We start from the raw sequence: 15,014 nt of genomic DNA, 5'->3' as shown, positions 1-15,014 counted from the left end.
TAAGAAGAACACCCAAAAGAAGAACGAAAAGTTCAAAGGCTCATGCTATGTCTGTGGGAAAATCGGGCACTATGTTTGAGTATGCCGCTATCGTAAATCTAAAAAAGAGGTAAGTGCAGTAGAAGAAGGCGATATCGTGGCTATGATCACTGAAGTGAATACCATCCAAGGCAAATTTCCAGGTTGGTGCTACGACAAATCAGCCTTCAAAACCTATGAAGAATTGACCGATGGTCAAGAAGTCCAAATGGGTAATGAAGTCCGATCGAAGGTCGTTGACAAAGGAACTGTCGAACTGATATTCACCTTTGGAAAGAAAATGATTCTGACTAATGTACTGCACCTTCCAGACATGAGAAGAAACTTAGTTTCTAGGGATCTTCTAGGAAAACCAGGCATACGGGTGGTGTATGAGTCAGGTAAACTGATTCTGTCCAAGAATGAGAATTTTGTCGGAAAGGAATATGCTTCTAATGAGATGGTTAAGTTTTCTCTAAATGAAAGTAGCACTTCTGCGTATATGGTTGAATCCGCTGGACTGTGGCATGATAGGCTAGCCCATATAGGGTATAGTACCTTAAAGTTCATGACTAAAAATGGTTTAATCTCATACATAAATAATGAAACCGAAAAATGTGAAGTGTGCATACGATCCAAAAATGACGAAGAAACTTTTTCCAAGTGTTGAAAGATCATCTCAAGTTTTGGATCTTATGCACAGTGATATCTGTGAGTTAAATGGCATTATTACTCGTGGCGGTAAACGGTACTTCTTAACCTTTATAGATGATTGCTCTAGGTATGTGTATGTGTACCTATTAAAGAGCAAAGATGAAGCATTGAATATGTTTAAAATATATAAAGCAAAAGTAAAGAATCAACTAAATAAGAAGATAAAAATTCTCCATAGCGATAGAAGAGGAGAATACTTCTCTAATGAATTCGATAACTTCTGTAAAGAACATGGACTGTGGCATGATAGGCTAGCCCATATAGGGTATAGTACCTTAAAGTTCATGACTAAAAATGGTTTAATCTCATACACAAATAATGAAACCGAAAAATGTGAAGTGTGCATACGATCCAAAAATGACGAAGAAACTTTTTCCAAGTTTTGAAAGATCATCTCAAGTTTTGGATCTTATGCACAGTGATATCTGTGAGTTAAACGGCATTATTACTCGTGGAGGTAAATGGTACTTCTTAACCTTTATAGATGATTGCTCTAGGTATGTGTATGTGTACCTATTAAAGAGCAAAGATGAAACATTGAATATGTTTACAATATATAAAGCAGAAGTAGAGAATCAACTAAATAAGAAGATAAAAATTCTCCGTAGCGATAGAGGAGGAGAATACTTCTCTAATGAATTCGATAACTTCTGTAAAGAACATGGACTGATACATCAATGTACAGCGCCATACACACCTCAATAAAACAGAATAGCTGAAAGGAAGAATAGAACATTAGTAGAAATGGTCAACTCAATGCTGATAAGAGCAAAGTTGCCACTAAATCTATGGGGTGAGGCACTACTTGCAGCATGTCATATACTAAACAGAATTCCGTCTAAAAAATATAAAATATCTCCATATGAAACATGGAGAGGTAGAAAACCTAACCTATGTTATCTAAAAGTGTGGGGGTGTCTTGCGTATTGCAGAACCCCTGATCCAAAAAGAACTAAGTTAGGACCAAGAGCTATTAAGTGCGCCTTCGTAGGGTATGCACAAAATAGTAAAGCTTATAGACTTCTAGACATAGAGTCTAATACAATAATAGAATCAAGAGACGTTGAGTTCTTTGAGAACTCACTATCCTTGGAGTCAAAGAATAATGAAATCCAAACTCCTAATAGAGAACCATATAGCACAGCTCCACAGGTGGTGGAAGCTCCTGTTGAACCTTGTAGGAGTCAAAGGACAAGAATAGAGAAGAGTCTAGGAGATGACTACATAGACTCACAACGTATCATTTTTCATCTTTTAGAAGGAGATAGAGAAAACGTTATAAGAAAAATATCTATAGTAATGACTATAGAAGATGATCCTAAAACTTATAAAGAGGCCGTATTCTCTAGAGACTCAGCTTTTTGGAAAGAAGCTATAAATGATGAAATGAAATTCATACTATCAAACCAAACATGGGAACTAGTAAACTTACCTTCAGGTTCTAGACCCATAGGTTGTAAGTGGGTATTTGGAAGAAATACCACACTGATGGGACTATCCAAACCTTTAAAGCTCGACTAGCAGCTAAGGGTTTTATACAAAAAGAAGGGATGGATTACTTTGACACATACTCTCCTGTAGCTAGGATAACATCCATTAGGATATTATTTGCGCTAGCTTTTATACATCATCTTCACATCCACCAGATAAATATAAAGACCGCATTCTTGAACGGTGACCTCAATGAGGAGGTATACATGGAATAACCTGAAAGTTTCATTCTACTAGGAAATGAAAATAAAGTATGTAGATTAGTCAAATCTTTGTATGGATTAAAACAAGCACCAAAACAGTGGTATGAGAAGTTTGATTCTAAAATACTATCTCATGGTTTCATACATAATATAGCTGACAAATGTATATATTCTAAAGTAGATGGTAGTTATATCGTTATTATTTATCTGTATATTGATGACATGTTAATAATAAGTAATAAAATGGAAGGTGTGACTGAAACAAAGAGGTTTCTAACTTCCGTACTTAAAATGAAGGATCTTGGACAAGTTGATACAATCCTAGGTATCAAAGTTAAAAAATATTATGGGGGTTATGCTTTGTGTCAATCTCATTATATTGAGAAGATACTAAACAATTTTAACCATCTAAATATAAAAGAAGCAAAAATCCCATTTGATCCAAGTATCAAGATAAAAGAAAATACTAGAAGAACAGTTACACAATTAGAATATGCGAGTGCTATAGGGAGTCTTATATATACTATGCAATGTACTAGACCTGATATCGCATATGCTGTGAGTAAACTTGGTAGGTTTACTAGTAACCCCAGTACTAAACACTGGAATGCAATCAGTAGAGTCCGTGGTTACTTAAAAGAAACCAAAGACTTAGGAATATTTTATTCAGAGTTTCCTGCCGTATTGGAAGGATATACCGATGCGAGCTGGATATCGAATACAGGGGACAACAAGTCTACTACAGGGTAGGTATTCACCGTAGGAGGTGTAGCTGTATCTTGTGGATCCAAGAAACAGACTTACATAACGCATTCAACTATGGAGTCTTAATTTATAGCCCTGGCTGCAACAGGCAAAGAGGCTGAGTGGCTAAGGGATCTTCTATTAGAAATTTCTTTCTGTGTAAAGTCGATATCAGCTGTGTCACTACATTGTGATAGTGAAGCCACATTAGCTAGAGCCTATAGCAGCACATATAATGGCAAGTCTAGACATATCAGTCTTCGACATGATTATGTCAGACAATTGCTTCGAGATAGAATCATTGCTATTTCTTATGTGAAATCAAGCAATAACTTGGCAGATCCTTTCACTAAACCTCTACCGAGAGAGCCTGTAAAGGCTATATCTAGAGGGATGGAGTTGAAACTCTTCAACCAAAGTTTCACCAGTGATGGTAACCCAACCTAAAGTTAGATAATCTCTAATTTTTGGTTTAATGGGTAAGAACAAGTCACTGATGTGTGGAAAGTTTTCAGCACTAAATTATATAACCTCATCTATAATAGATAAGTGTTGAGCGTTACAAAAGAGGGTTGAGTCTTAGAACTTTTAATGAAATCCAGTCTATAAAGACAAGTGTCTCATAGTAACGGAGATACTGGAAAGATTTTACATATATGAACGTAGAGATGGTGCTGTCTCTCACGAGAGTTAAGAGTTTTCTTTCGGGATCGTTCACGAATTAAGACAAGTACATGGCCATTAATTGTGCTAAGCAAAATTGTGAGAACTCTAACAAACACATAGCGAATGTGTGTGTGGTTTCTCCGACTCTGTTATCTAGAAATAACTGATTTAACGCTACGGCTACCAGTCATTTCGACAGAGTTTTGAGATACTTACACTAAGGAAATATTAAAATCGAAAGATATCTTTCTTTATACATATAAGCTAATAATTCTAGTAGAATTGTTTAACCGAGAAAATATATGTTATACAAAATCAAGTGGGGGATTGTTGCAAAAATATTGATTTTAATAAAATATATTTTAAAAATAAAAATAATATATGATATATAAAAAGTAGTTTTGAAAAACACTGTTTTGTGGGTTTTTAGGAATAGTCCCACATGGGAAAGGGAAGAGAAGAAAAAATGATTTAAATGAAAACAGTGGAGTATTATAATATTTACTCACCTACTCCAAGGAATATGGACCTTACACACTGGAACACCCGCGCGTGCGCTCGCACTCGAGCTCGGGCATGGGCTCGGGCTTGGGCCGAACTCAGACTCAAACTCAGACTCAAATTCAGACTCGGTCTTGGGTACGGGCATGGGCTCGGTGCGAGGGCGTGGGCATGTGAGGCAGTGTGGTTGTAGAGGCGCTAGTGGCACACTTTGCACTTCGCACGTCTGCATCGTGTCGCAGAGGGTCGCTCCTTCGCAACCTTGAGCGAACTGGAGCGAGACGTGTGCGAGTCGCGGTGCGACTAAGTGACTAAGGCGGATGGCTGGATGAAGGGGAGACTAGAGGACTGAATGACTCCTCCAGAATATATAGAGGGCTGGAAAATAGAGTTGTTGCAGCAGATCTGTAACAGCTATGCAGTTAGTGCAGGGTCCAACTGTAACTGCTACATGGCTAGCCCAACAGCTAGAAAAAGGCTAGCTACTGTCTCACAACAGTCAGCATGCAACAGCTTAATGGCCCATGCACAACAGTCAGAAAATGGCTATAAAATGGCTAGTTTTCTCTAACAGCTAGAAAACGGTCATGGGATTAAATTTCCTGGACCATAAACCCCAGCCATCATAGCCTATAAAAGGAGGGTCTGGATGGGTTTCCAAACCATCTCTCAACCCACTCTAGCAGATCTATACGAATTGAGAGACAGCTCACTACTTCTCTCCATTACTCCAGAGGTTCCAGCAAGACAGCAAGGGTTAAACCTTTGCTGGAAGAACAGACCAACGGTGTGGTCTAGAACGGTTCATCTGAACCAGTGGCTGAAGAACTGACCAGTGCAGTGGTCTAAATCAAAAGAAAATTTTTTTCTCTTTCTCTCTTTTGGGATTTTTTCTATATTGTAATTCTGCCAGATAGAGTGTATAAGAGTTCCATTTGGTGAGCCTTCGTATTTGCTGAACGCAGACCCACACCAGGCTCGTCGTATCCTAGAAGCGGTTTGCCTGTAACCTATCAGCATACTCAATTAACTTGAGTAGGGGCAAATAATGCTTTAAGGACAGCGTTTCAGACGTGCTTCAGCCTTCCTGATTTCAGATTATTTTGTAATTTTTTGGTTTCCACATTATACAGAAATATATTAATCTGTATAATTTACAACAATGAAAACATACACAGATTCCAACCGTTCAAACGCAAGATAGATGACGATATGAAGAGCCCGAGGGCCACACCAAATCTGAGCCAAAACAGACCATACCCGACTGGTTTTTCGAGAACAATCCTGTGGACAGTGTGGATTGCGAAAAGGACAGATGAAGCGGACCCCACCAAGAACCAGTGCAAGACGGTTGCGAAGCCTGGACGCATCTAAACGCTGTCCGTCCGTTTTTCAGTAGTGGGGCCCACCCACCATGCAGTTCCATGATCCTGACCGTCCAATATATCCAGAGGGTGGCCACGACCCTAGCCATGGAACTGGATTATAAAAAGAGGCTGTGTGCTGTTCTAAAATTTCCTCAAAACGCAAGTATTTTTGGCTTTTTTCTGCTGCTGCGTAAAAGCACTTCCGCAGGATTTTATTGTTTCCACCGCCTTCACCATGCCAGCACCGACCCTCTACTGTCTATATTAAGGAGAGGGAGAACGTGGGAAGGCCATCGAGGGCAGCCGTGGGGGCTAGAAGGTAGACTGAAGAAGGAGAAAGAAAGAAAGAGAAAGAGTGGCTGGCGAATGAGGAGTCTCCCTTCTCCCTTTTTTTGGTTTCTTCTTTCTTTCATGCTTTTCTGGTTTTTTGTAAGCATGTCTATGACAGGCTAAACCTCTTAGTTAGGACTAAGAGGTAAAGCTTGTAATGTGATGGAATACTTTCTAAGGCTTTGATTCATGTTTGAGTTGGTTTTGATTTTAGATGATTATAAGAGATACTCTTAATTTTTAATGGTTTGTTGTGACTTAAATTATAATAGATCTGCGATAGATTTGAGTATGCTCTTGGCATTATAGGGATTGTGAATTTAGGAATCCATGTTGTTCACCATCGTCTCCTGGGCATGGTTGGATGTTAGAACCCTTTCTAACATTCATATATCTCTCAGATTGGTTCTGAATTAGTTAAATTTTGTTGTTTGCTTTGTCTCATGGGCATGGTTTTGTGATGGAATCAATTCTAATTCTCATACCTATCTTCTATTGAAAACTATATCAAAGGAAGCTCAGATTTAGATTTTTAACGTATTATCTTCTATCTGGATGAAGATGGGATTCTTATTCCAGTTGTGTTTATGAATCAAGTGTAGATCTCCCTGATCTCTACAAGTGGATCCTTGAATCCCTAGTTTCCCACCTTTGAATTCTACAAGTTTTAGATTAATATTTCACCATTATTCCATCATATTCACTTGATTTAGATTTCATCTTCTTTTAGTTCTACTTCTAATACTCTCAGATTACGTACAAGGTTTAGTCTCTATGGATTCAACCTCGGTTTTACCAAGATTATTACTACATCACAACCCTATACTTGGGATGTGAACATATCACAATTGGAATAGGAAACAAATTTCGCACTTACGCAATTCTACGCGCACTCGATGACACTTTCGATGAGACTTCGATGGCACTTTCGATTAGACTTCGATGGCATTGGCGATCTGTCGAAGTCATCGAACACCTTCAATGGCATCGAGTAAAATACCAAAACGTTTTAGTAACAAAACATGGATTTTTCGTATTTTTCCGATGGCATCGACAAATTTGATTGTTTACAAATTTAAGACATCAACAACATTATGATATTTGTAGTGTTTGTGATGTGGTCCATTTATGGGTGGTCATTTTCCATGTACCCATGAAGTGGAACTCCATTAATGATTTAAAAAATGAAATCCTTGCAATGTGTTAACTTTGATTGTAATGCAGATTTAAGTGGGGCTTTATGGTAAACCGGGAAAAAAAAATGCGGACTGTGATAAATCTTTCATTATATTGAGCCAGGTTCATCTACTGTTTGGATAACATGAGAAGTTGCTAAGATTGTAATATTACTAGTGTCAAGGAAAGTTACATTTTTATATTTGATATTAGCCATTAATTAACATGATTATCATTAAAGAATGAGGACGATCACAAGAGATGAAAAATTCTATTTCATTAATGACCAGATGGGCCAGCAACAACTAAGGTGCAGATGCATCCGATGTAAGTTAGCAATGAGATCTATATGATATGATGTACCATTAGTGAACCAATCCAGGGCGGATGTGAATGATTAAACCTATATGATATGATGTACCATTAGTGAACCAATCCAAGGCAGATGTGAATGATTAAAACATGGAATTTAATTCAATCACCATCTGCCATACTTTGTCTTCTGCATTCAGTGATTAATCCCAAATAGAACCGGAAAGAGAGGAAGCAGCTGATCCAAACACGTAAATACCCTATCGGAAGATCAAAGACCGATATGATATGATGTACCATTAGTCTAACTATTGAAAACAGCATACATTCACAACATACATAAATGCATATAGACCATTGAAAATAAATACATACCTATTTTCATGTGTATTATGCATAACTTTTGATGTAGAGTGGGTCGCAGACAATTTCATGGCCAAGATGGACCAGAGAAGGCCTGATCAGAGGCAGAAGTGATCCAGACAGTCGAAACCTTAAAACATTCATATCTCGCAAACCAGAATAAGTTATTCGACGTACTTTATATGATTTTGGGGAGGATAAGCTACTTTAGCCAACCAACCCGGCACCCTCGCCGAATTTGCGAGATTCCATCAAATTGACGGTTGAAAATCCATTTTATTTCCATTTGTACTTCTTAAAGGAAGTTTTAGTTCGATCATAACTTTTGATCCATTGATTTTTTAGGAGTTGTGTCCAACATGAAATGTGCTTAGAAAAATTAAGAGAATAACATAGTTAAGCCAAATAGGACACTTACTATTTTTGGCCAAAAACAACGAAGTCTAGTGGAAATCATGACCATCTATAAATAGTAAGTTTAGTATTTATAGTAATATAATAAGTCATGATTTTAAAGAGTTGAGTTGGAGTTTGTTTCTGAAACTTCTTCCCAGGGTTATTATAAACTCATTTTTTTATTATCAATCAATTTATTTCATATTTTATTAGAATTTATTTTTATTTTCTCTCTCTCCCCGTGAATTCAAGGAATCTCTTTGAGGAGTCCAGAGAAGCTCCATGGATTCGTAATCATCCCATAAGACGGTGCTCAAACTCACGTCCATCCCTTTGTCAACTTTTCGTCCATCCCCATCTCTATGGCACTCGAGTTAACGTATTTGGCCTTCTCCATCATCAATTTCCCTCGGAAAATTAGAGGAGAATGGATCTTTTGCTTCTGTCTTAGATTTGGGCCTAAGGTGGTGGAATTGCAGCATGGAAGTAGGGGAGCGACTCGAAGAAGGATTAAGAAATGAAAGTTGAGGGGGAGATTGTAGAGCTTTTATACCAATGGGAGGTCTTTAGGTGGGCCATAGTGCAGGAAACAAGCAGGTGTATGGAGCAAGTTGTTTTTTATTTTTTCCACACACATTGACATGAATTGTGGTGTGTACAGAGGCATAATGCTGGCAAAAGGCTGTTGAATAAGCAGCAGCACAAGCAGTTTAAAATCAAGTGATGGGAACTTTAAAAAAAGCTCGGTGAGGCCCACCAGCATCGCTCTCTGACATGCACTCCGTTCATCAGTTACCCCAGGTCATATTCAAGCTTTAGCATAAGATTGGACAGATCTAAAACTCAAGTGGGCCACACTGAAAGAAAAGGTGGGAACAGGAATTCTCACAGTTGAAAACTTCTGGGACCCACCATGATGTTTATATGTCATCCAACCCATTCACAATATGATCTCATCAGGAAGCAGATGAAAAAAAAAAAATCATCCAAGCAGCTGGTGGGCCCCACTCAATTTATAATTAAAGAATTACAATGCAGTCTGCAATTCTTTTTGTCAATCTGTTGAGTAATTCCATTATTATCAAGATTTTTTTATTATCATTAATGTAATTCTACACCATGGGCATGTAGAACTACTTGCAACCATACATCAAATGGCCACCCATGAATGGACCAAATCACAAAAACTGCAATGATCAGAGATCCCCAGATTGATTGGTGATGAACAAACAGACCAAGTACAGGATCACAATTAAAGAGGTTTCATTTCTGATAAGGAGACCCATTGTCTAGTAATCCAGATAATTCTTCTGTTGTGTCCTGCTGTGAGTTGGCCATGCGCCAAAAGTTCCTTCAACAGGAGCAGCGGGATAATTTTTGAGAAGGCGCATACAGAGGATTATGCAACAGACCAATGGTCTACATTACAAACCATGGGCCCAAATTCTCTGAGCTGAGAACCTGCTCAGAAAAAGTATATTGATGCGAACAAATGCAAAACATTCATGTAGAATCACCAAACTCCAACAACTTGCATTCCAAACTCAAAGAAAGCATACTTCATGACCAAAGCTACCACATCTAGTAAATATCTGTCCGGACTAAAGAACCATCACCATCGGTATGTGTCGGAACTAAGGCACCATCGTCGTCTGAATATTCAGATATTAATATCCGAGCATTTGATGTTGATGCCTTTGCCAAGATCGATAGCCGCTTGCGAAGAATACGCTTCATCTTGAAGACACCGTTTTGAGGAGCTACCAAAACCAACAATTCTAGTACAATAGACCTCTCTAAAAAATATTTCACCAACTGCATTTCAAGGTCACCCCCAATAAAACCAGTCATTTTTATCACCTTCAGATGATCAAACACAATCTCCAGAGGGTCCTCTCCTGGCAGTTTCTCATACAGGTAATATGTTGAAGGGTGCTCAACGGAAGGCGAAAGCTTCAAATTCACATCGAAAACAAAGAGAGAACAAATAAGTAGCTCGGAGAGAAGATAGTAATTAAAATGAGATTTGCTAAGCTGACAAGCACATCCTGGCCATGCATCAGGTGGGTTCCATGATGCTTTGATGAAATTGAAGCCATGAAGAGGTGATCAATGTTGCAGGACAGCTAATCACTAATTGTAAATTGGGTTTCTCCACGAACCTTGCCATGTTATTTTTGGGTGGTATCCATGGGTTCCCATGGACCCATTTTATAGCATAAACAATCTATAACCATCATTGTTTTGCCCTTGATGACACATAAGGGATCGTTTGAATGCCTGTAAGTTAGGCTAGCTGTAAACAAATTATAAGTAGATGATTTACAAGCAATGTTCAGATGCTGAAAATTGCCTGTAAACCAATGTTGTCAAATCGCATATGCGATTGTGACCAACCACACATGCCTGTGCGAATATGTGATTGCACAATCGCATATGCGACCGCATATTTTTTTTCTATTTTTTTTTTTTTTGAAAAAAAAAGGGAAAATATTAAAAAATGTAAAAATAGAAAAAAAATAAAAATAAAAAAAATAAAAATAAAAAGAAGAAGAAGAAGAAGAAATTAATGGAAACTTCCCCAAGTTAAAGAGATGTAGAATGTATTCTTGATTCTTGAATGTTGAATCCGTGATTGATCTTTGAGGCCTTCTCTTCTTGATTGATCTTTCTAGAGGATTTGTAGAAACTAGGATTTAGACTTGGAAATTGGAACTTGAAAGTAGGAATGTAAGAGAGGGATTATAAGGATTAAGGAGTAAAAGAGACTACGAGAGATTTTGGAATGATTCAATGTTGCAAATGGAGAGATTTGAGAGCCTTTTTATAGGCAAAAGTGGATTTTTTATTATTATTATTTTTTTTTTTTTTTTGCAAAACGTAGTAATAATAATAATAAAATGATAAAGTATATGCGAACGCATATCCTGTATGCGATCACATATGCCATCATGGCATATGTGATCTTCTGATGTATATGCAATGCACATATGCGATCGCATTTAACAACACTGCCTGTAAACTATTTACAGATTTGAGCTGCAAATGAAATCCCTCTGAAAAGCTGTGATTTCATTTACATGCAAATCAATCACAGCCTAACAGTTATAATTTTGAACCTATATCTGCAAATGAAATCCCTCTAAACAATTTACAGGCAATCCAAACATAGACAACTATTTACCTGTAAAAAGACCACCCCAATGGCCAAAGCCAAACCAGATAGGCTGTAAATGATTTACACCTGCAAATCATTTAAACCATTTACCACTAAAAAAATTCACAGGGGTCCGAACGAGCCCTTAAAAAGGATAAAATTACATCCCAAGTGACTCATGACCACTACCATAGAGCATTTGTAACTCATGACCATTGCAACTTGAAGGCATTCATGGCCATTATGCCAACACCACAAGTGTGCAGATGACCAGGCACACATGTATGAAAACGAAGGACAATATACATTTGTGGACTACCTGATGAATTGATTGGCCTGATTTTTGCACCAGGTCAATCTATAAGTAAAACCCATTTCATTTATGGCTAGGATGTCAGCTGAAAATCTTCAAAGAAATTAAATGGGAACTGAAATTAAAGTGGGAGCACATGTAGACCTACTTCAATGAAAAGCTTCTCTAGACAAGGACACGGACAGTTTTTGAAGAAGCTATTGCAGATGGCCAGAGGGTAAAATGCGGTCCCCTCCAACAATAGCTGCAATTCTTGCAAATTGTGGAATGTAACAGGTAAATTTGCAGTTGCTGATTCCTCCGCCGCATCAATAAACTGTGCAGATCAAAAGAAAGACTTTAGTCACATAAAAGTCGCATTAGTAAAAAGTTGCGCCACACCTAATGCACACCTCTGAACAACATACATCAGGTGGGCCCCACTGTGTAGATGACCTGACTAAAATTTTAAGGTCAGTTTTCATTAGCATTTTTCTGTTTTCCTGAACCGTGCAATGTTTCATGCATTTGACACCCAACGGACAGTCAAACAGACTGATTTTCATCCAAGACGTCTACAAGGTGGGGCACACCTGATGTGGATCAATATCCTACAAAAGCTTGTAGAAGTTTTTGTGGCTCAAATCAGAACTGTTAACAATTTCATAGAAGAGTAGGAATGAACATATACCTCAAGCGCGACATAACACAATGTCAGAATCTTAACATGTCCAAGATGGTGCAGAATAGTAATCCAATCATGCTTAGGTACGCAATAATCCGAAAACATACCATTAAGAAGGACATCCACCAAACTCAAAATGTTCTTGAAATACATACTAATAAAACTACCATAGAAATGGAATGACTGGAGGTTGGGAGCAAAAATCTCAATCTCACTGGCATACCAGCAGTCGATAAGTGTCAACCTCTTAAGTGGCAGATTCGGAGTGGAAACCTTGACACTAGTCAGACCTTGGCAATTCCTTAAAATCAATTCCTCCAGAAGCGGGCAATTTGAAAGCATGCTTTCAAACAGGGCATTTGTAATTCTAACAGTGCTTAGTTGGAGCTTTTTGAGGTAGGGGTAACCTTTGAAATTCAACCTCCGGTGTAAATAGCAGCAACTCAAATTTAATTGGGTTATAGAATCACAACTAAAGATGGAGTTAAGCGATCTACTAAAGGTTGAGTTTAGCAATTTACGAGGCAATATATGAGGCAAACAATCCAATTTGTATCCATTATCATATGTATTTTGACGGAAATGGATATCAACCTCCTTAGCTCCTTTTGCTCCTGCCAATTTGACCCATTTCTCGGCATATGACAGATTGCATGGAATAAGCGAGAGCCGAAACACCTCAATCTCCTTGGCTTGGTGGAGTTGTAGATACTGGTTAACGGTAGACACGAATTCTTCCCGGGTTTGGCCAGTCGCGAATTCGGCACCAAAGTCCAGAGCAGTAGAATAAGCCCAGATGTCTTTCCACAAGTTCCTCCATCTCTTTGAGAGAATGCTTGTTCTTACCATGAATTTCATCGGCATCAAGGAAAGGATGTAATGAAGCACGGCATCGGGCAGTTGACTGATTCTGTCATTGCCTTTCTCCGTGGCTTTCTTGCTCTGAAACTGATGCCTACTCAATGCAGAAGAAGGATTCTCCATATATTTCCTCTTACCGATGTAGGACCGACCCAAGTCTCTAACGCTACCACAATGCCACTGCCAAAAGAATCCGACCTTTCCTACACTTTTCTAGAGAAAGAGAGATGCATGAAATCCCAGCTGGATTTGCTCTAATTAGACGGTGTCGAATGAACTAGTTCGGTCCATTTAAGGATGGGGTTTGAGGAACCAGCGCTGCAAAAATCTGCTCAATCAGATTGATTTGTAAAAGAAGAAGCTGTCGAAATTGAATGCTCACCAAAAGCTGATTCAATAGCGCTGTGGAGATCAAAGGGCCTGCTGCTACCCTCAGTTCATGGCCATGGAGTCGGAAAAGCGTGGGCGGGGGAGAAAATGCCCTTAAAAAGTATGTAAGTGGCAGTTAAAAATGAAAAATAAACAAACAAACGAGACAGAACCTTTAATACGCTGGTGGAGCGTTGTCGTTGATACGCAGGCAATATTGAGTGACGAGAAATGCTCACGTACAATTAGCTGTATGACATGTGGGCCCACTAAGGTGTTTATATGACATCTAAGCCATCTATCAAGGTTGTCCCATTGTGAAAATGGAACCCCAAAAAATCGTGGATCCAAGCAATAAATAACCACCCAAATAACTTTATATTCATGTGGGGCTGTAACATCATGGATTTTCACTGTTTTGGATTTTCAAAAATCCATCAATTTTTATTTTTTTTAAATTTTATTTAATTAACCTAAATATTACTTAATAATCATTAGCACTCAATGTCAGTGTATACAGGGGTGGTACCAGTAAAGAGCTACGCCAGTCTGATTAATCAGCCGTAGGAAGCCAATGAATCCACCGATCACTTGAACATCAGGTGTAATGTAACGTCCTGCCCAACCAGAACAGTGTCCTGGGGCGTCCACGTAGGATTTGCCACAGGACCATTCGTTTAAGCCACTCGTAGTGAGGTGTCACAAATAAATTAGACCAAGATTAGCCCAATTGAATAGACCAAACGGGTCCTGATAGATCCTAGTGCAGGCCTCCAAGCCAGGTGGCTGTTAACACCTAGCAACAGCCCGTGCAGGCTATACCATGACACATGAAGGTCAGAAAATTATAAAAATTTAGGAGAGTATAGTTCTCACTGGGCTTGGGGACCGTCACGGACGACGAACTCATTGGGCACCCAAAAGTGGAATCTGGCACTTGCCAGATGCGGCCCACCAATGCCAAAAATTGAAATCTGACACATGTAAATAAAACTGAAATGTAAGACATTTCAGCCGTCAGATTTCTTCATAATTTACGATGAGGGTCTAATGTATTTTTCTACACCCGCCCACAAAAATCTGGGACCCGATCGTGAAACGGTGACCGTTGATCGCAAATCGGACCGTTGCGGTAAAACCCCGCATCCGTTTGCCCTTAAATTTTGCATGGCCCTTCATCGGGCTATGGAGCACATATCCTATTAGTTTCATGGCCAGAGGGCCACCAGAACTGCCCTGATTCTCCAAACAAGCTCTACACCGCTCGTTGGTGGGCCACTAGTTCTAAAACTATAGAATAATGCCCGTCTCGCTAGGCTTGACGTCCATCGCGGGAATCGGACCTAGGTACTGTCCAGAACCGCTCAAC

General features: G+C 38.9%; 1 protein-coding gene across 1 annotated transcript; it reads right to left on the bottom strand.

Moving 5' to 3' along the window:
• Positions 1-9,547: 9,547 nt before the first annotated feature.
• On the bottom strand, positions 9,548-13,745 carry LOC131221890 (putative F-box/FBD/LRR-repeat protein At1g78760). The gene is made up of 3 exons (XM_058217185.1): positions 12,422-13,745; positions 11,900-12,067; positions 9,548-10,234 (listed from the first exon to the last, which is right to left on the bottom strand). The coding sequence occupies exons 1-3, from the start codon at positions 13,397-13,399 to the stop codon at positions 9,863-9,865; spliced, it is 1,518 nt and encodes a 505-aa protein (XP_058073168.1). The 5' UTR covers positions 13,400-13,745; the 3' UTR covers positions 9,548-9,862.
• Between the last annotated feature and the right edge of the window lie 1,269 nt (positions 13,746-15,014).

Source organism: Magnolia sinica, chromosome 12, assembly GCF_029962835.1.
Source record: "Magnolia sinica isolate HGM2019 chromosome 12, MsV1, whole genome shotgun sequence".
NCBI lineage: Eukaryota > Viridiplantae > Streptophyta > Magnoliopsida > Magnoliales > Magnoliaceae > Magnolia > Magnolia sinica.
Note: the sequence above shows the minus strand (reverse complement) of the source record. Positions and strands in the feature narration are given on the sequence as shown.

Bases quoted from the DNA above. Each gene is read 5' to 3' on its own strand.
- LOC131221890 (XM_058217185.1), bottom strand. From the start codon at position 13,399: ATGGAGAATCCTTCTTCTGCATTGAGTAGGCATCAGTTTCAGAGCAAG. The intron at 12,068-12,421 runs GTATATGTTCAT...TGATCTGCACAG, and splicing joins TGTGTTATGTCGCGCTTGAG to TTTATTGATGCGGCGGAGGA. The intron at 10,235-11,899 runs GTAGGTCTACAT...GTGAATTTGAAG, and splicing joins TAGAGAAGCTTTTCATTGAA to CTTTCGCCTTCCGTTGAGCA.